The sequence below is a fragment of the Camponotus floridanus genome, unplaced genomic scaffold, assembly GCF_003227725.1.
Source record: "Camponotus floridanus strain SB8 unplaced genomic scaffold, Cflo_v7.5 scaffold14, whole genome shotgun sequence".
NCBI classification, from domain to species: Eukaryota; Metazoa; Arthropoda; class Insecta; order Hymenoptera; family Formicidae; genus Camponotus; species Camponotus floridanus.
In genome coordinates, this window is record NW_020229259.1 from 1236120 (window position 1) to 1256534 (window position 20415).

At 35.5% G+C, this 20415-nt stretch overlaps 3 protein-coding genes across 3 annotated transcripts; 1 reads left to right on the forward strand and 2 right to left on the reverse strand.

Annotated features, from left to right (window-relative positions):
* Window positions 1-8: 8 nt before the first annotated feature.
* Window positions 9-4005, reverse strand: LOC105249017 (myosin regulatory light chain 2). Its single transcript, XM_011254147.3, has 5 exons — window positions 3821-4005; window positions 2078-2287; window positions 1693-1879; window positions 1545-1617; window positions 9-1105 (listed from the first exon to the last, which is right to left on the reverse strand). The coding sequence occupies exons 1-5, from the start codon at window positions 3821-3823 to the stop codon at window positions 952-954; spliced, it is 627 nt and encodes a 208-aa protein (XP_011252449.1). The 5' UTR covers window positions 3824-4005; the 3' UTR covers window positions 9-951.
* An 868-nt stretch (window positions 4006-4873) lies between these two features.
* Window positions 4874-11758, reverse strand: LOC105249019. Its single transcript, XM_025406325.1, has 19 exons — window positions 11504-11758; window positions 10822-11044; window positions 10436-10601; window positions 9893-10118; window positions 9375-9654; window positions 8885-9150; window positions 8539-8722; window positions 8168-8404; window positions 8010-8100; window positions 7462-7706; window positions 7211-7385; window positions 6700-6971; window positions 6529-6640; window positions 6372-6458; window positions 6161-6295; window positions 5724-5998; window positions 5469-5593; window positions 5231-5386; window positions 4874-5122 (listed from the first exon to the last, which is right to left on the reverse strand). Exons 1-19 carry the CDS (start codon window positions 11529-11531, stop codon window positions 5019-5021), a joined length of 3387 nt encoding a protein of 1128 aa, XP_025262110.1. The 5' UTR covers window positions 11532-11758; the 3' UTR covers window positions 4874-5018.
* Window positions 11759-12868: 1110 nt separating this feature from the next.
* On the forward strand, window positions 12869-20240 carry LOC105249020 (putative U5 small nuclear ribonucleoprotein 200 kDa helicase). Its single transcript, XM_011254150.2, has 6 exons — window positions 12869-12936; window positions 13133-13296; window positions 13493-14012; window positions 14093-14339; window positions 14457-14784; window positions 14876-20240. Exons 1-6 carry the CDS (start codon window positions 12892-12894, stop codon window positions 19971-19973), a joined length of 6402 nt encoding a protein of 2133 aa, XP_011252452.2. The 5' UTR covers window positions 12869-12891; the 3' UTR covers window positions 19974-20240.
* The last annotated feature ends 175 nt before the right edge of the window (window positions 20241-20415 follow it).

The following is a 20415-nucleotide window of genomic DNA, read 5'->3' on the forward strand; positions in this document are numbered from 1 at the left end:
GTTCAAAGTTTCTTACAATTAATATGTATATTCGTTTAAAATTACAAATATTCTCTCGCTACCAATGATTCCTTTATTATATACCGTGTTACATTAATAATACATTCAATGTATTTTTCTGATATCATTTCGTATGTAGAACGTAACATTTGAGGTATATCTATAAAAAAATGCGGAGCAGCGATTATATATGACAATGTATTTCTATATTTAAGTGAATCAACACGAGATTTTATGTTTGTCTTACGAATTGTCTCCGAGAGTCTCTAAACCAATTCTGTCGACAGAATAGCAGATCGAAATTAGAGAGAGCTTCGTAGAACTTTATTTATATATGTATTTTTATTATGTGAACGATAAAATGGCATGATGAAGCTTCGTTTATCGACAGACATATTTTACATGTAGAAGAATTGTGTCAAAATTGACTACATTTCTCGGATTGTTTCCTTTACAATTAACAGCATTCACCAGATCAAGGAGGGAGAGATGAAAAAAAGAGGAAAGAGGGAAGGAAAAGAAAAGATTGAAAGAAGACTAAAAAGATGAAAAAGAAGGCGACAAAGAGAAGCAGTAAGATCCAGACAGATAATCGAAGAGACAGAGAGAGAAAGAAAGAGAGGAAAATGGAATTTAAGAGATAGAAAGAAGAGAAAAAGTTAGAGAGAGCGAGAAGAAAAGTACGAAGAGAAACGAAAAGAAAAGGACGAAGTGATTTAGACAGAGATACTGAAGGGACTGTCTTTGGTCCATTTAGATCGAACAATTCGGCAATTATTTCGTCCTCGTCATACTTTTGTCATTGATTAAATTAAATACCAAAAGAGAAAGAGAGATGAGGAATTTTCAAACATAAAGTATTTGTTCTCTTTTGCGGAGAATTGTACGGATCTGACGTTAATACGAGGCTTCATAAATCGAGGAACGTTTCCATCTTGCGACGATAACTTCTTATTCTTCCTCTTCCTCGCCTGTACCGGTCAACATGGCGATTAAACTCGCGGTATCGATGAAACCTTTGTCGTCGATGAACATCTGATCGAATGCGTCATCCACCTCTTTGGACGTAAATTTATCGCCCCACGTCATTAAAGCGTGCCTTAACCTGCGCACACAATAATAAATTTAAAAGTCATATTTTGTTCTATTATAATATTAGATATCGTGTATTTTGCACATACATGGTATGCTCTGACGAGTATTAAAGTGCGGATTTTAAAAGCCAATTCCATTCACATTTGTGAACCAAAATATTTTTGGAGACTTGTCGATCAGACATATTTTTAGCAATTAATATTTAAAATTGAAATGTACAAATACGAGAATTATACATCAAATTACGATATACTTGATACTAAAACTTCAATCATTCAAAGTAGCGCTTCAGTTATCGATATCAGCATGTCGGGTCAGACTTAGACCGTTCACAATAATACATCATAGGCACTAGAGAATAGATTGTACAAATATTTTATATAATATGTGCATAATTGTGACAGTTTGGATGCGAATGGAAAAAACGGCAACATTTATCGTTGTATTACCTTTCGCCATCGATTTTGCCGTCAACGTCGAACGTCTTGAAGGCATTGATCACAACGTCATCGTCATCGGTACCTGGCGGAGAAATTATTAATTTTTTTCAAGAGATCATTCAAAATTCTCAAGATTTTCAATGATAATCGTACGTACCTCCTGATCCTGACATACGGACAGCGAACAAGTTCAACAATTGAGTGAAGTTGATGGGCGCGGAAGCTTCGTTGAGCATCTCATCGAGCTCCTTATCGGATGCAAGTCGGCCGACAGAGTCGAAAGCCGCGCGAAGATCATTTTTGCCGATGATACCATCCTTATCCGCGTCCATTAGCTGGAATGCCTAGAAATAAATACCGCGATCACATTAATGCGCTTTCTATTCTCACAGCAATCTTCTACAATTGTCAATTTCTGATCATCCATTTCGAGATGTGTACACCAAGTTAATATAAAAGTACAATACAACTGCAAGTCTTTAATATTAAAATTAAAATCATCTACTAGGAGATTATCTTCTCCTCGAATTCGCTCCTCGTACCTCCTTAAACTCGGCCACCTGTTTCTGAGAGAACATAGAGAAGACGCTGGAGCCGCTACGCTTAGCCTTGCGGCTGCCACGGCTGCTCGCTCTAGTCGAGCCGGAATCCTTTGGTGTTGCCGGCTTCTCCTCGGCTGGCGCCGGCTCGGGCTCGGGTGCAGGAGCTGCCTCCTCCTTCTTCTTGGTCTTCTTCTTCTTCTCTTTATCCGCCTAAGATGAAGAAAATTTATAATCAGAGATTTATATGTCTTCCATTAAAAAAAAAAATATATAAAATAATCTAATTTTTCATAAAGTATGTGAGAAGCCATGATGACTTCTTGCTTTATCTCTATAGATCTTCTTCAGGAAATACACCGCATTTCTTATGAATAAATTTTTTTTTAATTCAATAATTAATCGGCTTAATTTATTAAATATTTATAATAGATGATCAAAAGAATAAATGATCAAAATAAATGGAGAAAAAGCAATACAAATGATACAATTATGTGTATTTTGAATATAAATAGAATTATTCTGCGATAGGTCATTATAAGCATTTGCTCTATTTTTTTTTTATTTTATGTAAACATTTTTATGAGATTTTATTGTATAGATAGGGGATGAATACATGAACAGAGCATTTCTCAGATATTTAATGTAAAATAACACATGGATATAAATGTTATTTTATATTAAAGATTTGAAAAATGAATTAAATTAAAATATAAAAATTATTTTGCCAATATATAATTATGCCGATTAATTTAAATGATATATTATAAATGAAATCGGAAAGCTAATTATCGAATGAGAAAATTTGCGAGGCGCTGTTGGTCGATGCTAAGAATAGAATCGTTCCCTAAGTTGCGCGAAAAAGCTGCCAGGACGTATATAGAGCGATCATCCAGTTACCGTACTGCCTCTCGAATTACCATTGTTACGTAATTGTTATATTTATATCATTATAATCACAGAAGTAAATGCAGCGTTAAGTCGAACAGTTTATTTTGCCGGTTAAACAAATTTGCATATGACATAAAAAAATTGAATTTTTTTTACTTCTTCTTTTATTGTTTTTAATATAAATCAAATTATTGTAATTTATTATAGAAACATTTATAGAATATCCTCAAGATTGATCTATATAACTTCCTTAATGAAGTGAATTAGAAAAATTGACTATCTTTTTACTATTCTATAATAATTTGAGATACCATGTTAAGGTTTTTAATTTTTAATTTTTCTCAACTTTCAACATTTAATTGCTGTCCGAAATAATTAAAAATAAAATAGTTCAATAATAATATTTGTGATAAAATATAATATTTTGCTAATATACAAAATTTTTTTTATAAATTGATTTGTATTAACCACAAATGATAGCTTATGATAGAACCTATGAGTTCAAACCTATGAGCAAGCCATCAATCGAGGGATTTTGAGCGGCTCACGAGCAAAAAATCTGACAAGGATCACTGCCGCACTCTTTCCATCATTATCACATCCGCAATTGAACATAATATCCTTGTCATCAACTCATCATCACACTTGGCATATATCTCGATGCACTTCATGTATAATCCATCTTCGTGAAATCATCATATTCGCACCATCATATTCGCGATTTGGCAGTGTTCCTGTTTAATAATATCTCACATAGACATGATTTCTCGCGTTTCTTCGTAGATCTATTATGGCAAACTTTGGCGCGAATCCTCGAACGAACGCGGAAAGGCTTCCTCGACGTACAATACTTACCATATCTACGCTTGATTTCTAAGAGATGGATGATACGAGATGGTTACGACGAACCAACTGTCCGAATCATAGAGCTGAACTTGTCTAAGTAACTTTTGTGGATCTCCCCCACCCAGACGGGCCGGAGGTTGTCCGAGCAGGAGTGCCCCGGGTACCCGGGTACAACGCCTATCTGACCATATTTAGTTCGAGTCGCCTCAAAATAGCGACCCTTTCGACGTTTCGACTAAAACAGTTTGCCTGGGAGTTGTAGAATTCAGATGACGACTACGGTGCACCGCGCTCTGTCGAGACCACGGTGTCTTCTCACTAAGATTTCCGATTTCCTGAGTTGTCCGATCGTGAGTTAATGGGGGATGCCCGGAGACAGATTACATTTGGAACGACCTTAATCATCTTTGCTTTGTATCGCATATAGATGTAGAGATGGATAGGAAGAAATAGAGGGTTGTCTCGCGTTCTCATCTTAATCCTCATCTAATTTCTCTCCTTTTTTTCTCTTCTTTGAGACTATAAATTGTGTTAATAAATTATCATTTTATATATAACTTTACTTAAATCGATAAAATAAAATATTATTTTAAAATATTTCTTGTAAATATAATATCAAATATATAAGTCAGTTTCTCTTATTCTGGCTGAGCTTATTAATAATAATTTGTGCCACACAATAATTGAGAAAATAATACTCATTCGTACATAAAATGTAATTGCTGACCAAGGTTTTAGTTTGTAGCACGATATCCGAAGCACGTGGATACTAAAAATAACTGTCCGATATATTCAAGAATGCACACATGTGTGTATTCTTACATATATACAATATCCCATAAGTCTCTATTTTTTAAGAGAAGATTAAGATAATTTTTTTGTCATATATCTAATTATTTATTATCTTTAAAACTGTCTATCAATTTTAATACTATGAATTTTAAAATTATTTTAAAAGTTTTATTATTATACGCTATAAATATCACGATGATTGCATTCGAACAATGTAGTGCGAAATGATGTAATAACTACGCTCAAATATAATGATATCTGTATTATATTACATGCTTGATTAGATGTAATGTGTGCTGGTAACAGCGCAACAGTTCTCTCTCCCTATTATATATCTATTACATATCTACATAAATAATTTTCATAGATATTTTACATCTATAATTATATTATATAATACCTTACTTTTTATGATTTATATTAAATTACAGTATCTTATATTTGTTATTATTAAAGATATTATCATCACAAATATTTCTGGCAATAACGAGACGGACGCGCCACGATAGATGTTGTTGTCTGTAATAAATATTAATGATACACATTATTTCTGTTAGAAAATTATTGTTTTTTAACTTTTCTAATATGTTATTCATTTACTTCATAATAAGAGTCAAATGAATTTACTTTTTTCATTTGGATCGCGTACGCCACATTGCCGGTGTCCTAATGTGCTTTTTCTTTTTGTCGGTATGTAACCAGGAATGTCTAAACTAGGAGCTTCGAGTTTACCAATGGATATAAGCCTGCTAAAGTCTTGCTCCAATTTATTGACAATTGGACCTGAAAAAATAAAATAAAAATCACAAATATATAATTCATTAAATGCCATAGGATGTTCAAACTAAATATCTCTCAATTTTACCTTTAAAATGCAAGAGAAATTGAATACATGCACCGTTATGTAATATCTTGGTTTTTCTACTGTCGATGGATAACATCCATTCAGGAATGCCCATCACTTTTCTTACATCTTCTAGAAATTGTGCTCTATAAAAGACGAAAGGAATTATAAATTAATGAATATATTTATTTTCTAAATCTATGATAAATTTTAGATTTAATTATATAAACTTTAATATTTAATAACATCTTGTAAATATACAGATAGAGCTCTCACGCTACAAATCGCGGTGGTTTCCTAATATTCGCGTATTTGACAATGTTATTATCCGGTACGATATTTGCACAAGCAAATCTATTACTGGCAAAATCCTTGTCATAAATAACAATAGATCTGCCTATTGCGGATACCGAGCCACCCAGGGGAAAATTTTGATCCGTAAATACTTGTCGTTTTTCTCCAATATTAATGGGTCCTAGACGAGCCGATATATCACCGACATAACATCTAAGTGGCAAATCTGGACCGCATTCCTGTCTATAAAGATCATCCTAGGAAGAGATTATTTGATAGAACAATCATTTTAGTGAACAATATATTTTATTCCTACATATATATATCACAAATAATTTTTTAATTTATCAAAATATAATTTTATTATATATAATGTGTCTAATTTTATTATGTATATTATGAATATCAATAATATTTACATTCAGTGGATCGGCTAATTGAGTGAAATAGGGATTCCACATGTATCCACCCGCCACGCATCGAGTATCTTTCACCTTTACTGTAGCATCTACACCTACAGGATTTACGTATATCGCCCAATTATGATTTTTAGTCTAAAATTAAATGTATGAGATTAGCATATGTTCGTTAAATATATACGTCATGAAAATCTCGGATTTATTTTCTTACAATATTGCGATCGTGTTTCCCGGGATGTCGTAAATTCACTTCGATCACCGTCTCACTTTGACTACCGTCTTTATACACAAGCTGTGTCTGCAAACGTCAACTAATATTCCTAAATAATCTTGTATATTTTTTAGTAAAAGTTAAAAAAGATATTTACCATTTTTATGTAACCGTATACGAAGCCTTGTGGATGATGAAACGATGCAATAGCACGTAATTCACTGGCTTCAGTCGGAGAATATCCTCTCTCTATGGTAGAGCATGCCCACCTAAATACAGACACGAAATATGAGAAAGGATAAAGTAAAAATACATACATCGATTTTACCTTAAATTCTTTTCTTTCTTATGAATCACTATGCTACGTCCTAGTATACTTCTTGGGCCAAACAATGGTAACATAGTATCATTATATGTTATTGCATATCTCTTTTTATTGTCCAAGCTGCCATATTTCCCGCTCAAATCACCCATCTCGTATTGATCCAACGTACCTTCCTCCGTTGCTGGTACCTTATTCGTATCGACACCCAATGGATTCCAATGTCCGTAGAGCGATGTTCCCTCGCATGGAAATTCTAAATCGTTTTCTACAGGTGTCTGTAATTATATATAATAATAGTTAATAGTCAATATGAAGAACACTTTAAATTAACAAAGATTGAATTTGCATCGATTATTATGATATAAAAAAAATTATATAAAATTTTCGCTGAGAAATGTACAGTAAATTTCTATGCTCCTTTTTTATAATTGAATTTAAATCATCTAAAATGTATGATGTTAAATTTTTATAATTAATATTTATATAATTTATATATATATAATTAATATTGTACCATGTGTACGTGATATCCGCTCATCTTTCCATTGAGACCTTCAAGAGATACTTCTACGTTAGTCGCATCATATTCGGTCTGCTGCAATAATTCTAATTTTCCCTTCAGAGATATCTGTTCACCATTACCGAACCAATCTTTGACGACTGCTTTACGCCGATAAACTCCACCAATACTAAAAATGTAATTATACATCTATTGCAAAAGATTATATTAATTATATGTTTATTGCACATTTATTACGCATTTACATGGAACAAGCCAAACGCTCTCCTCTTGCGACTGGACCATGATCGTCATAGATGACTAAACTCTTGCCAAACAATGCGTGAGATCCTGATAAAGGTAACATCGTGTCGGTAAAAAGTTTTCGAGTCAATTCTGAAGCATTGGCTTTTCTTCCAGCAATTTCAAGTGTTTCGTGTCTCGTTAAATCACCTAAGCGACATAATAAGGGTTCTGCAATGGAGCAAGAACTATCTGATTTCCATTCCACCTGAAATATCATGGTCCTTAATAAATATATAAAATTATATTCGAGAAGTACCAAAGAAAAGCGCAAAAAGAAATAGTTAAATTTGTTATTTTTCAAAATGTTATATTTTTTATAGCTGTAATTTTTAAGAAAATTATTCTATATAATTTTCCTGTGCTTTGGACGTTTTTAAAGCATAAGCAATTTTTCACAGAGCGAGAGAGAAGAGAGTATTTCATCAATTTATTTTGCAAATTTGTTTCTCAATTTATTTTATAAATTTCGTTTTCATTTTATTTTAAAAAGTTTAATTAATTATGATACCTTGTATGGATTGTAAGGCGAGCCAGCGCTCAAGCATCGAGCTGTCCAATTGTAAAAATCTTTTCCGGGTGGATTGTCATGTATCATCCATCTGATGAAATGGTAGCTGATTATCTGATGATAGTTATTTTTATAGTTCTATTATGCAATATCACTACCTATGGTCCGCAGTATTATTTGCATTGCCGTCCGCATAAACAAGATGTTCTATTATTATAGTAGTGTCCATTTCGGGATCATCTTTGGGTTGTCGAAAGAGTATCCGTCCAACAATTGGATACCTGAATACTACTTCCGCTGTGTACATCGACATTTGCCAATTGGTATGATGCGTGTAAAGCGCAAACGTGCCACACACCCATGGAATTACACCTTTATTATCAGTTTCATTATATCTGATAAGAAAATATACGTGTTTTTAATATGAAAAAACTCTTATATAATATATATGTATTTTACATATATATATATATATATATATATATATATATATATATATTAACCATTATATATTTATATGATCAATTACTTGTAAAGAACTAAAGATCTATGAACGATACTGTGGATCCCGGAAAGTGGTAAATATGTGTCCCAATAAATTCCACTAAGTTTAGCGCTCCCGGGCAAAATGTCATTATGATAATATCCTTCTTTACGACCTTGAAGTTTTCCAGAAAGATCACCGATAGCATATTGATCTTGGGTTCCGAAACCTATTTCGTTTAATCACAAGAAAATTAGAATATTTACACGTTTTCTTAAACTCATTGGTTTAATTTTTTTTAATTAATTGCACTATATATGTAATATATTATAATTATATTATATTTACAATATATGCATATGTAGCTCATTCTTATAGTAATTATCATTACCTGCCGGAGGAGTAGTCTTTTCAACGATATTCAAAGGATTGAATAAGTTTTTAGTAGTTAAACATGTGTCAATAGTAATTCCCACACTTTTCGCCGGTTCCGGGGGCAACTCATGGATTCTATAAGACGCCAATTTAGTAGCGTATCGTAATCTAGTTTCTAAATCATTTATAGTTGTTAAAGAGATATTGATCCATGTTGGATCGAACGGCGTTTCTTGAATCGCTGTAACTTCTCCTTTAATTCCATGTGAATTGATTACAGCCCTATAAATATTTTTTTTACAGAACTTTACTTTTAAGAAATTTTTTTTAAAGACTATATTTTATTACAATTTTGTTTTAGTTTTATATATTAAATAGATATTTTTTAGAGAAAAAGAAATTAATATTATAGGCAATTGGTGCGAAATTAACATTATAATTTAATTTATCAAAGTAAAGTTTTTTTGTTTAATTATACAAATATGATAAGATTGAAGTGCTCTTACTTTGTATGTATCGGTTTACGATGATTAATTTTGGCACAGGCTAAGAACGAATCCTCATGCGTGGGATGAAAAATGACTAGATATAAATGACGATGTGGACCAAGCAGATCCGCTGGTAATAAAGACAATTCTGGATCTCTATAGAATGCTTTATACTGTTCCTGTGTATTGATAGCAATTTTTATTTTGCCTAAACGTACATCGACGTCTCCGATAGATTTTCCAACACCAGATGTATGAGGATCAAATACATTTTGAAGTATGTTACAGTTGTCTTTATCTGTAAAAAATGTGTGCAAGAGAGAGTATTTTAAATATAATGATAGATATTATTAAATGATCAATATTATTATTAATATTATTAATAATATGATTAATAAAATATTATTAATAAAATAGCAATTGAAAAAGAAATTAGTAATTTAATATATTTTTATATATTTTTATATATTTAATATATTTAATATATTTAATATATTTAATATATTTTTAAATTATACAGACATGTGGATACTGACCTTTGCCAGCTTCAAAAATATCCGTAACATATATCTTCCAATTATGTTCAGTGTAATTAAGTGACTGTAATTTTTGTCCACGAATATGATGCAAATTTGCATTGATAATTGTATCGGTAGGCTCATCAACGCCCAACTGACCACCCAACCATCGAAACAAAACTATTCCAGCTACTGGACCGTAAAAACGTGCCTGAGCAAATTTTTCGATATTCTTTTCAAGAACCTGAAGAGAGACAGAAAAAAATATGAAACAATGTTGCATCATATGTTATAATAAAAATAATTATAATTAAAAAAATATTAATTATAATTTAAAAAATAATTATAATTAAAAATTGACAATATTAAGAGTAATTCGTTATTATAATTCGAAAGATCGATAATTTTTAGATTAATTATTTGATTATTCGATTATAATTGTAATTTATAGTTACTTGTAATTATCCCTTATCTTTTGCTTAGGAAGCGAATATTTTCTCTTCGTTCTTTCATTTTTAAATAGATTACAGTTTTAGATTATTTATATTTTAGATCAATTACCGTGATCGAAGCACATATTGTTCTCGACGAATAATTATCTTTCAGCACTAAACCCTTTCCCCATAAACCCATTTCTCCAGTTAAAAACAAATCCGCAACTTCTATCGAACCTGTTTGATTTGTTGGCAATTCGAGAGGTCCGACTTTTTCTGTCAAATCGATGATACTGCATATAAAGTAAAACAAAATAGCAATCGTAAAGAAAAATAAAATATATTCATCTATCTTAAATAAAGATACTTAAACTTGTAATTCTTGAAATATTATAAATTTGTATTCTTGGAAATATAAAATGTAAAATATAAAAAAAATATAAATATAAAATATCAAAAATAAATAAAAAATAAATATGAAATATAATATAATTTATAATATATACATTGTACCTCTCGCCAATATATCGTTTGTCGCATCTGTCGTTGATGATCGTGTAATCGACCGGAAACTGAGTGACCGACCACAGCCATTGCTGATCCGGATATTGCAAGGTCGCTTTCAGGGAATATCGTATTCGTACCGAGGATTCTGTGGCCCTTTCGAAACGAATTTCTCCGTGAAGGCCACCGGAAGATATATATGCAGCGAGTTTAAGAGAACTCGCGATAGTCGCTGAACAAGATATATTTCTTAATTTAATCTCCTCGAATATAACATTTCGTCATTTTCTTTCTTTCTTTAGGATCTTTTAAACTTAAATTAAAAGCCTCGCGAAAGAATCATCTGTGTCAAGAATCAAAAGTGTTTAATTGTTCCGTTTAATGTATGTCATAATCTAAAAAATTTGAAGATTACATCTAAAGCGTAAAGATTATGTTTAAGGCCAAGAAAAAAATTGATACAAAATTTATAAGATTTTCGGGAAAAAATACGCTCTCTCTCTTTTACAAATGATAAAACTGTTATTTTTCACGTTCGTTAAAGTCACGTTAAAATCTTTCGCAATGCAAGATAATTAAGTGATATTTCTTTATTTAAAAAAAAAACGATATCTAACTTTCTCAATCGTAAATAGTGTTGAGATCGAATATTATTTCATAAAATGTAAACGGAAAGCGCGCTTTCACTCACCGTAACAAAGTAATAAAAACCACTGCATCGCAATTGGCGAACATGGAGAAATGTCTTCTTAGGTTCTTTTCTTTTAAAATTCACACAAACTTTGTCAATATGGATAAAGTTGAGAATTGTTACAATTGTACATGCGTCATACGATAAGAAATCATGGTCGAACGACGAAACAACCGACCAAACTGGCTGAAGTAACGGCTTGTACTTTCTTATTTCTTGTGATAGACTTGGTGGGAGTGAAAGAGAACGATGACCTCTGTAAAAATGAAAGTTGCATAGCACAGTTATATCTGATAATTTTAAACAAATTTTTTTGTCAACAAAGAAAATGAAATAAATAAAACATTTGTATTTGTAATTATGCAGATTTTTATAAAAATGATTTTGAACGTAATTTGTAACGTAATTAGGAATTGTAATCACTTGTCAAAGAAATAAACATTTAAATATAATTATCAATAATGTGCATTCAAATTTAATAATTCCATTTATACAGTACATTTTTATTTTAATTGTTATTTTTAATGCATTTGTAATATAAGAGAAAAATTATTATTTTGATATCTATCTGCTCAATAAAAGCAATATTTGTTTGTGTACAAAAAATATATTATACATCATTTGTAAATGCTTTAGAATTTGTTAAATATCTTTTGAAATATTATTATTCTTTACGCATCAAAGAAGATTGCAAAAATAATAATATTTTTAGTCTAATATATTGGAAAAAGTAATAATAATTTTCACGTATCTGATAAAACAATTTCCCAGAGAATCTTTGTGGAAGTCTGAATGGAAATTTTCCAAATCATTCTAAAAGTTTCGATAAATTTCCCTATAAAAAATCCAGTCGAAGAGAACACTGATATTTAAAATTATATCTGTCGCGCTGCTTGCACTCCTTAAAAATTTAAAATGAGATAAATATATATTGAGCATTAAAGAAAGAGAGAAAGAAAACGTTGAGTGTAGAAAGTCGGGAGCGTCTCGTTTGACTACAGCCAATTATATCGATCTGTGTCTAGGGTACCCAGCAACGATTGACCAATCAGAGAGTCCTATTTTGAACTGGCCAATTGACGACGTGGACAATCGGGTGCCACCTAGAAAGTGCAAGTAACGGGTGGCACCCGATTGACCACGTCGCCAATTGGCCAATTCAAAATAGGACTCTCTGATTGGTTAATCGTTGCTGGTTACCCTAGGCACAGGTCGATATAATTGGCTGTAGTCAATCGCAACGTGGTCAAACGGGACGCTCCCACACGAACAGATCTAATAGTAGAACATCTTGTACGTTTCTTGCTATGGTTTCTTGCTAGTAAGCTCTCTTGGTTACATAGTTAATGATCGATTAATGATAATTTATCGAAATAAACGAAATAACCATGGCGGATGCTGCGGCTCGTCAATTACAATACGAATATAAAGCGGTTTGTATCTCTTACATTTGTCATTTACTTGTCATTTTAGTAACGTAATAATTGCCTCTAAAATTTTCTGAATATATACCTATTATTTTACCTGTAAACGTAATTTATAAATTTATACAGTGTGTTGTTTTTAATGTCGCGTTTATGGCATGTGATATTACTTTATATTGCATAATATAATAATTGTTGCTTGCAGAACTCTAATCTTGTTTTACAAGCTGACGTCCGGTTAATAGAGAGACGTAGTCGAGATGAAGCTACTGGTGAAGTTATGTCCCTTGTGGGAAAACTGGATGGTACACGCATGGGTGACAGAGCCCAGCGCACCAAGCCAGGAAAAGCAGAGGAAAGAAAAGTCAAGTATGTTTATCATCAAAATAATATTCAATTCTTGCAATAGAATATTCTGTCAATAGAATAATCTCTATGTACTTTTATAATGTTAGAAAAATTTTTACTACAATTCTCAATAATGTTGAGTTTATAGTTGAAAACTAATATTTAAACTAATATTTAAACTAATATTAAAACTAATTTTTTTATTATATTTTTTTAGACGTCAAAAACGTGATGAAGCACAGTATGACTTTGCACGTATGAAAGGAGCAACATTACTGTCCGAAGGTGTGGATGAAATGGTTGGTATTGTATATCGTCCAAAAACACAAGAGACACGTCAAACTTATGAGGTATTACTCAGTTTTATACAAGAAGCTTTAGGTGATCAACCACGCGATATCCTTTGTGGCGCAGCCGATGAAGTACTGGCTGTGTTAAAGAATGATAGGCTCAAAGAGAAAGAGAAGAAAAAAGAGACAGAACTTTTACTTGGTTTATTAGCAGAAGAAAGATTTGCTCTGCTTGTCAACCTTGGAAAAAAAATCACAGATTTTGGCAATGATGAAAAAAGTACAACAAACGATGAAAATATTGATGAAACATATGGAATTAATGTACAGTTTGAAGAGAGTAGCGAAGAGGATGATGAGGATGTGTATGGAGAAGTCAGAGAAAATGACGACGAAGGAGACGAAGGTGAAGAAGCTAATGACGACAGGGCTATTCATGCAGAAAATGTAAGTATTTGTTTGATTATTACTAATAGTAATTAGCTCGAAATTAAATGTTTGTTTCTAATATAGCTATACTTTTTCAGTTGGGTGGTACAGAAGAAATGAAGAAAGAAAAACCATTACATCCATTAGATATAGATGCATATTGGTTACAAAGAAGATTAAGTAGAATATATGATGATGCTATGGTTTCGCAAGCGAGAGCTGCTGAAGTATTAGCCGTTTTGAAGGATGCTGCAGATGATCGCGAATGCGAAAATCAGCTTGTGTTACTGTTGGGCTATGATTGCTTCGACTTTATCAAACAACTTAAAAAGTATAGGCATACAGGTAAGAATTGCATTATAAAAGTCTATATGATAAGAAGTTTGTATTTGTACAATTCTTAATTTTTTTAATGATTTTAAAAAGAATAAATAAAAATAATTTTATTTGTAAAATTAACAGTTGCATACTGTACAATGTTGGCCTCATCGCAGTCTGAATCAGAAAGACAAAAAATTCGTAACAAGATGAATGATGAGCCAGTGCTGGCGAAAATCTTACGACAATTAGACACAGGTAAAGGTGAAGATGATGCCGACGAGACAATGGAAGCGAGATCGCAGCGCAAGAGACGAGAAGAGAACGAAGACACAGGAGGTCCTGGAGGACAGGTTCAAGGTACAAGAAATTTGATAGATTTGGACGATCTAATATTCGCTCAGGGAAGCCACTTTATGGCGAATAAACGTTGCCAGCTACCTGATGGCAGTTTTCGAAAACAGCGAAAAGGGTAATTATATAAATACTTTCAAGTTCTTATCAAAACATTCATCACCTTTGTTACCTGCATTAATATTCGATTACTCATAAAATATTTGCAGATACGAAGAAGTTCACGTTCCTGCCTTAAAGCCGAAACCGTTTGCGGAAAATGAGAAGTTACATCCGATCGAACAATTGCCTAAATATGTGCAACCTGCTTTCGAAGGTTTCAAGACATTGAATCGCATACAGAGTCGTTTGTATCAAACGGCTTTGGAAAGTGACGAAAATTTGTTATTGTGCGCTCCAACAGGAGCGGGTAAAACTAACGTAGCTCTATTATGCATGATGCGAGAAATCGGAAAGCATATAAATGCCGATGGTACGATTAATGCGGATGAATTCAAAGTCATTTACGTCGCTCCGATGCGTTCATTAGTACAGGAAATGGTTGGCAATTTTCGTAAACGATTGTCAACGTATAATCTGACAGTCTCCGAGTTGACAGGCGATCATCAGTTAACGCGAGAGCAAATCGCTGCCACTCAAGTAATAGTATGTACCCCGGAAAAGTGGGACATCATAACGAGAAAAGGTGGTGAAAAAACTTTTACATCGCTAGTACGGTTGATTATTATCGACGAGATTCACCTGTTGCATGATGAGAGAGGTCCTGTTCTAGAAGCATTAGTTGCGAGAACAATACGAAATATTGAGACTACCCAAGAGGATGTGCGATTAGTTGGTTTATCAGCCACGTTACCCAATTATCAAGACGTAGCGGCATTCTTGCGAATCAAACCGGAATCAGGACTATTCTATTTCGACAACAGCTTCCGGCCTGTGGCTCTGGAACAGCAGTATATCGGCGTCACCGAAAAGAAAGCGCTAAAACGCTTTCAAGTGATGAATGAGATCGTCTATGAAAAAACAATGGAACACGCCGGCAGAAATCAGGTTTTGATATTCGTGCACTCGCGCAAGGAAACCGGAAAAACGGCACGCGCTATTAGAGACATGTGCCTGGAAAAAGACACTCTAGGTCAATTTCTTAGAGAGGGTTCCGCGTCGATGGAAGTTTTGAGAACGGAAGCGGAGCAAGTGAAAAATCAAGAACTCAAGGATTTGTTGCCGTACGGATTCGCGATTCATCACGCTGGTATGACCCGTGTGGATCGCACATTGGTGGAGGATCTCTTCGCCGACAGACATATTCAAGTTCTCGTATCTACTGCGACTTTAGCTTGGGGTGTTAATTTGCCGGCTCATACGGTCATCATTAAGGGAACTCAAGTTTATAATCCGGAAAAAGGCAGATGGGTAGAGCTGGGCGCTCTTGATGTACTGCAAATGTTAGGAAGAGCTGGTCGACCTCAATATGATACCAAGGGCGAAGGTATTCTTATCACAAATCACAGCGAGTTACAGTATTATCTATCGCTTCTAAATCAACAACTACCCATTGAATCGCAATTAATCAGCAAGATGTCTGATATGTTAAATGCGGAGGTAGTGCTAGGTACAATCCAGAATATCAGAGATGCGGTTACCTGGCTCGGTTATACTTATCTTTACATCAGAATGCTTCGTTGCCCAAATCTATATGGGATAAGTCACGACAAATTGAAGCAGGATAGTTTATTAGAGCTGCATAGAGCTGATCTGATTCATTCGGCTGCAGTCGGATTAGATCGCAGCGGTTTAATCAAATACGATCGCAAGTCCGGTAATTTTCAGGCAACCGAATTGGGCAGAATAGCGTCTCATTATTATTGCACTCACGACACGATGTCTACGTACAATCAGTTGCTAAAACGCACATTGAGCGAGATAGAGTTGTTCCGCGTATTTTCGCTGTCGAGCGAATTCAAGAATATAAATGTCAGGGAGGAAGAAAAATTAGAGCTACAGAAATTAATGGAGAGAGTGCCAATACCTGTGAAAGAGAGCATCGAAGAACCAAGCGCGAAGGTAAATGTACTTTTACAGGCATATATCTCACAACTGAAGCTCGAAGGATTCGCTCTCATGTCCGATATGGTATTTGTGACGCAATCCGCCTCACGTCTGATGCGAGCCATTTTTGAAATAGTTCTGTTTCGCGGTTGGGCGCAGTTGGCAGATAAATGTCTCTCTTTATGCAAGATGATCGATCGTAGGATGTGGCAATCGATGTCACCGCTCAGGCAATTCCGCAAGATGCCGGAAGAGATTGTGAAGAAGATCGAGAAGAAGAATTTCCCGTGGGAGAGACTGTACGATCTGGGTCCCAACGAGATCGGAGAATTGATTCGTGTACCGAAATTAGGCAAGACCATTCACAAATACGTTCACCAATTTCCGAAGCTCGGCTTGTCGACACATATCCAGCCTATCACGCGTTCCACCTTGCGAGTCGTGCTAACTATTACACCAGACTTCCAATGGGATGAGAAAATTCACGGTATGTCGGAAGCGTTTTGGATCCTGGTCGAAGATGTCGATTCAGAGGTGATACTGCATCACGAGTACTTTTTATTAAAAGCCAAATACGCGGCTGACGAGCATATCATCAAGTTTTTCGTCCCGGTTTTCGAGCCTCTACCGCCGCAATATTTCTTACGTATGGTATCTGACCGGTGGATCGGCGCAGAGACGCAATTGCCTGTAAGTTTTCGACATTTGATACTACCTGAGAAGAATCTACCACCCACGGAATTATTGGATCTGCAAGCGCTACCAATCACGGCACTGCGAAATACGAAGTTTGAAAACATCTACTCCGAATTCCCGCAATTTAATCCGATTCAAACACAGGTGTTCAACGCGGTTTACAATTCCGATGATAATGTATTTGTCGGAGCGCCCACAGGTTCTGGAAAGACAACCATCGCGGAATTTGCAGTATTGAGATTGCTGACGCAAAACTCAGAAGGCAGATGCGTATATATGGTGAGTAAAGAAGCATTGGCCGAATTGGTCTACGACGACTGGGCGAAGAAATTCGGCCAACAATTAGGAAGGAAAGTCGTCCTTCTGACGGGCGAAACGGGAACAGATCTGAAGCTATTGGCCAAGGGACAGATTATTATCACCACGGCGGATAAATGGGACGTGCTGTCACGCAGATGGAAACAACGGAAGAACGTGCAGAACATCCAGTTATTCATCGTAGATGAGCTACAGTTGATTGGTGGCGAAGAAGGTCCCGTGCTGGAGGTCGCGTGCTCGCGAGCACGTTACATCTCTTCGCAGCTCGACAAACCCACCAGAATAATAGCGTTGTCGGCTTCGTTGGGTGACGCTAAAGACGCCGCGCAGTGGCTGGGTGCACCAGCAGCGGCTACTTTCAATTTTCATCCTTCTGTGCGACCGGTGCCGCTGGAGTTGCATGTCCAAGGTATAAACGTCACTCACAATGCATCAAGATTGGCCGCTATGGCGAAACCAGTATATAATGCAATCCTCCGGCATGCGGCACATAAACCGGTAATCATATTCGTGCCCACTCGTCGACAAGCGAGATTAACGGCTATCGACTTGCTAACGTTCACGGCAGCTGAAGGTCAACCGTCGAAATTCTTCCATGCGGAAGAAGCCGACATCAAACCGTTCCTCGATCGGATGGTGGATAAAACATTGAAGGAGACTCTATCGCAAGGTGTGGCTTATCTTCACGAGGGCTTATCGGCCGATGATCGTCGTTTGGTCGAACGATTGTTCGACAGCGGCGCTATTCAAGTGGCAGTAGCTACGAGGGATCTCTGCTGGGGTTTATCCATCAATTCTCACTTGGTTGTAGTCATGGATACACAGTGTTACAACGGTAAAACACATGCCTATGAAGATTATCCGATCACAGACGTTTTGCAGATGGTGGCGCGAGCTAATCGTCCGCTGGAGGATGAGGATGCCAAGTGCGTGCTCCTGTGTCAGAGCTCGAAGAAAGATTTCTTCAAGAAGTTTCTCAACGAACCATTACCGGTGGAGAGTCATCTGGATCGGCGATTACACGATCACTTCAACGCGGAGATTGTGACAAAGACTATCGAAAACAAACAGGATGCAGTCGATTATCTCACGTGGACCTTCCTATATCGACGACTTACCCAGAATCCCAATTATTACGGCCTGCAGGGCGTTACACATCGGCATCTCTCAGATCATCTATCCGAGCTAGTCGAGAGTACATTGACCGATCTTGAACAAGCTAAATGTGTCGCCGTGGAGGATGAAATGGACACCCTGCCGCTCAATTTAGGAATGATCGCCGCCTACTACTACATCAATTACGCCACTATCGAATTGTTCAGTCTGTCTCTCAACAACAAGACGAAGATTAGAGGCTTGCTAGAGATTATTTCGGCAGCCGCCGAGTACGAGAGCGTTCCAGTGCGACAGAGGGAAGAAAATTTATTGAGAAGTCTAGCCGCGCGTTTACCTCATGCACCACAAGCTACCAGAATGGCTGATCCTCACGTAAAAGCACAATTATTGTTACAGGCTCATTTGTCGAGGATACAATTGGGTCCAGAGTTGCAAAAGGACACCGAGCTGGTGCTGGGCAAAGCCGTAAGGCTGATACAAGCTTGCGTCGACGTGTTGAGCTCCTCCGGATGGTTAGCACCCGCCGTTGCTGCTATGGAATTGGCGCAGATGGTGACGCAGGCAATGTGGTCCAAAGATTCCTACCTGAAGCAGTTGCCGCACTTTACAGCTGAGACCATAAAACGCTGCACCGACAAGGGCGTGGAAACTGTATTCGACGTAATGGAGCTCGAGGATGATGACCGAAATCGGCTGTTGCAGCTGACGGACGCGCAAATGGCGGATGTCGCCAAGTTCTGTAATCGTTATCCCAACATCGAGATGTCGTACGAGGTACAAGACAAGGATAAGCTACGCAGTGGCGGCACGGTAAATGTGATCGTGCAATTGGAACGAGAGGACGAGGTCACCGGGCCAGTGGTGGCGCCATTTTTCCCGCAGAAACGCGAAGAGGGCTGGTGGGTGGTGATCGGCGACCCGAAGAGCAACTCCCTACTATCTATCAAACGGCTAACGTTGCAGCAGAAGGCAAAGATCAAACTGGATTTTGTCGCCCCGGCTCCTGGCCAGCATTCCTACACTTTGTACTTTATGAGTGACGCTTATCTCGGCTGCGATCAAGAATATAAATTTACCATCAGTGTCGGAGAGTATGAATCGGATGCCAGTTCCGGTTCCGATTCCGATTGAATCGTTTCAATCTTTAATATGTACCATAGTATATATTTATCATTTTCTCACATACAGAGTATATTTCTCAAATATTTCAATATCACCATCCAATCAATCCGATTATTATTTTTTTTTTTTTACACAATTTCAATTGGAATAATTATGAAAAAAATACACACGTGCGTAGAATCCGGTAAGAATCTAAAAGTAACAATCATTTAGTATAAACACACTCAGTGTTACGATAATTATTGTTAGATAATTAAGAATAAAGTTTATATTTAAATGGAGGAGTGCTATTGTCCATTACTTTTTAACTATATATTCTTATTTTATAATGAATCAATGATTTTTACATATAAAAAATATATAAGATATTAATCTTAATATTATCAGTATTTATCATCTATATAAATTTTATCATTTTTAGATAATAGTTTAAATGATATAAGGGAGAAAT

Coding starts and splice junctions, on each gene's coding strand:
- LOC105249019 (XM_025406325.1), bottom strand. CDS start 11,531: ATGCAGTGGTTTTTATTACTTTGTTACG. Junction 6,459..6,528: donor TATACGGTTACATAAAAATG/GTAAATATCTTT, acceptor TGACGTTTGCAG/ACACAGCTTGTGTATAAAGA. Junction 5,594..5,723: donor AAACCACCGCGATTTGTAGC/GTGAGAGCTCTA, acceptor CGTCTTTTATAG/AGCACAATTTCTAGAAGATG.
- LOC105249017 (XM_011254147.3), bottom strand. Junction 1,618..1,692: donor CCGTATGTCAGGATCAGGAG/GTACGTACGATT, acceptor TTTCTCCGCCAG/GTACCGATGACGATGACGTT. Junction 1,106..1,544: donor GGCAAAATCGATGGCGAAAG/GTAATACAACGA, acceptor TTGTGTGCGCAG/GTTAAGGCACGCTTTAATGA.
- LOC105249020 (XM_011254150.2), top strand. CDS start 12,892: ATGGCGGATGCTGCGGCTCGTCAATTACAATACGAATATAAAGCG. Junction 13,297..13,492: donor GCAGAGGAAAGAAAAGTCAA/GTATGTTTATCA, acceptor ATATTTTTTTAG/ACGTCAAAAACGTGATGAAG. Junction 14,340..14,456: donor TAAAAAGTATAGGCATACAG/GTAAGAATTGCA, acceptor TAAAATTAACAG/TTGCATACTGTACAATGTTG.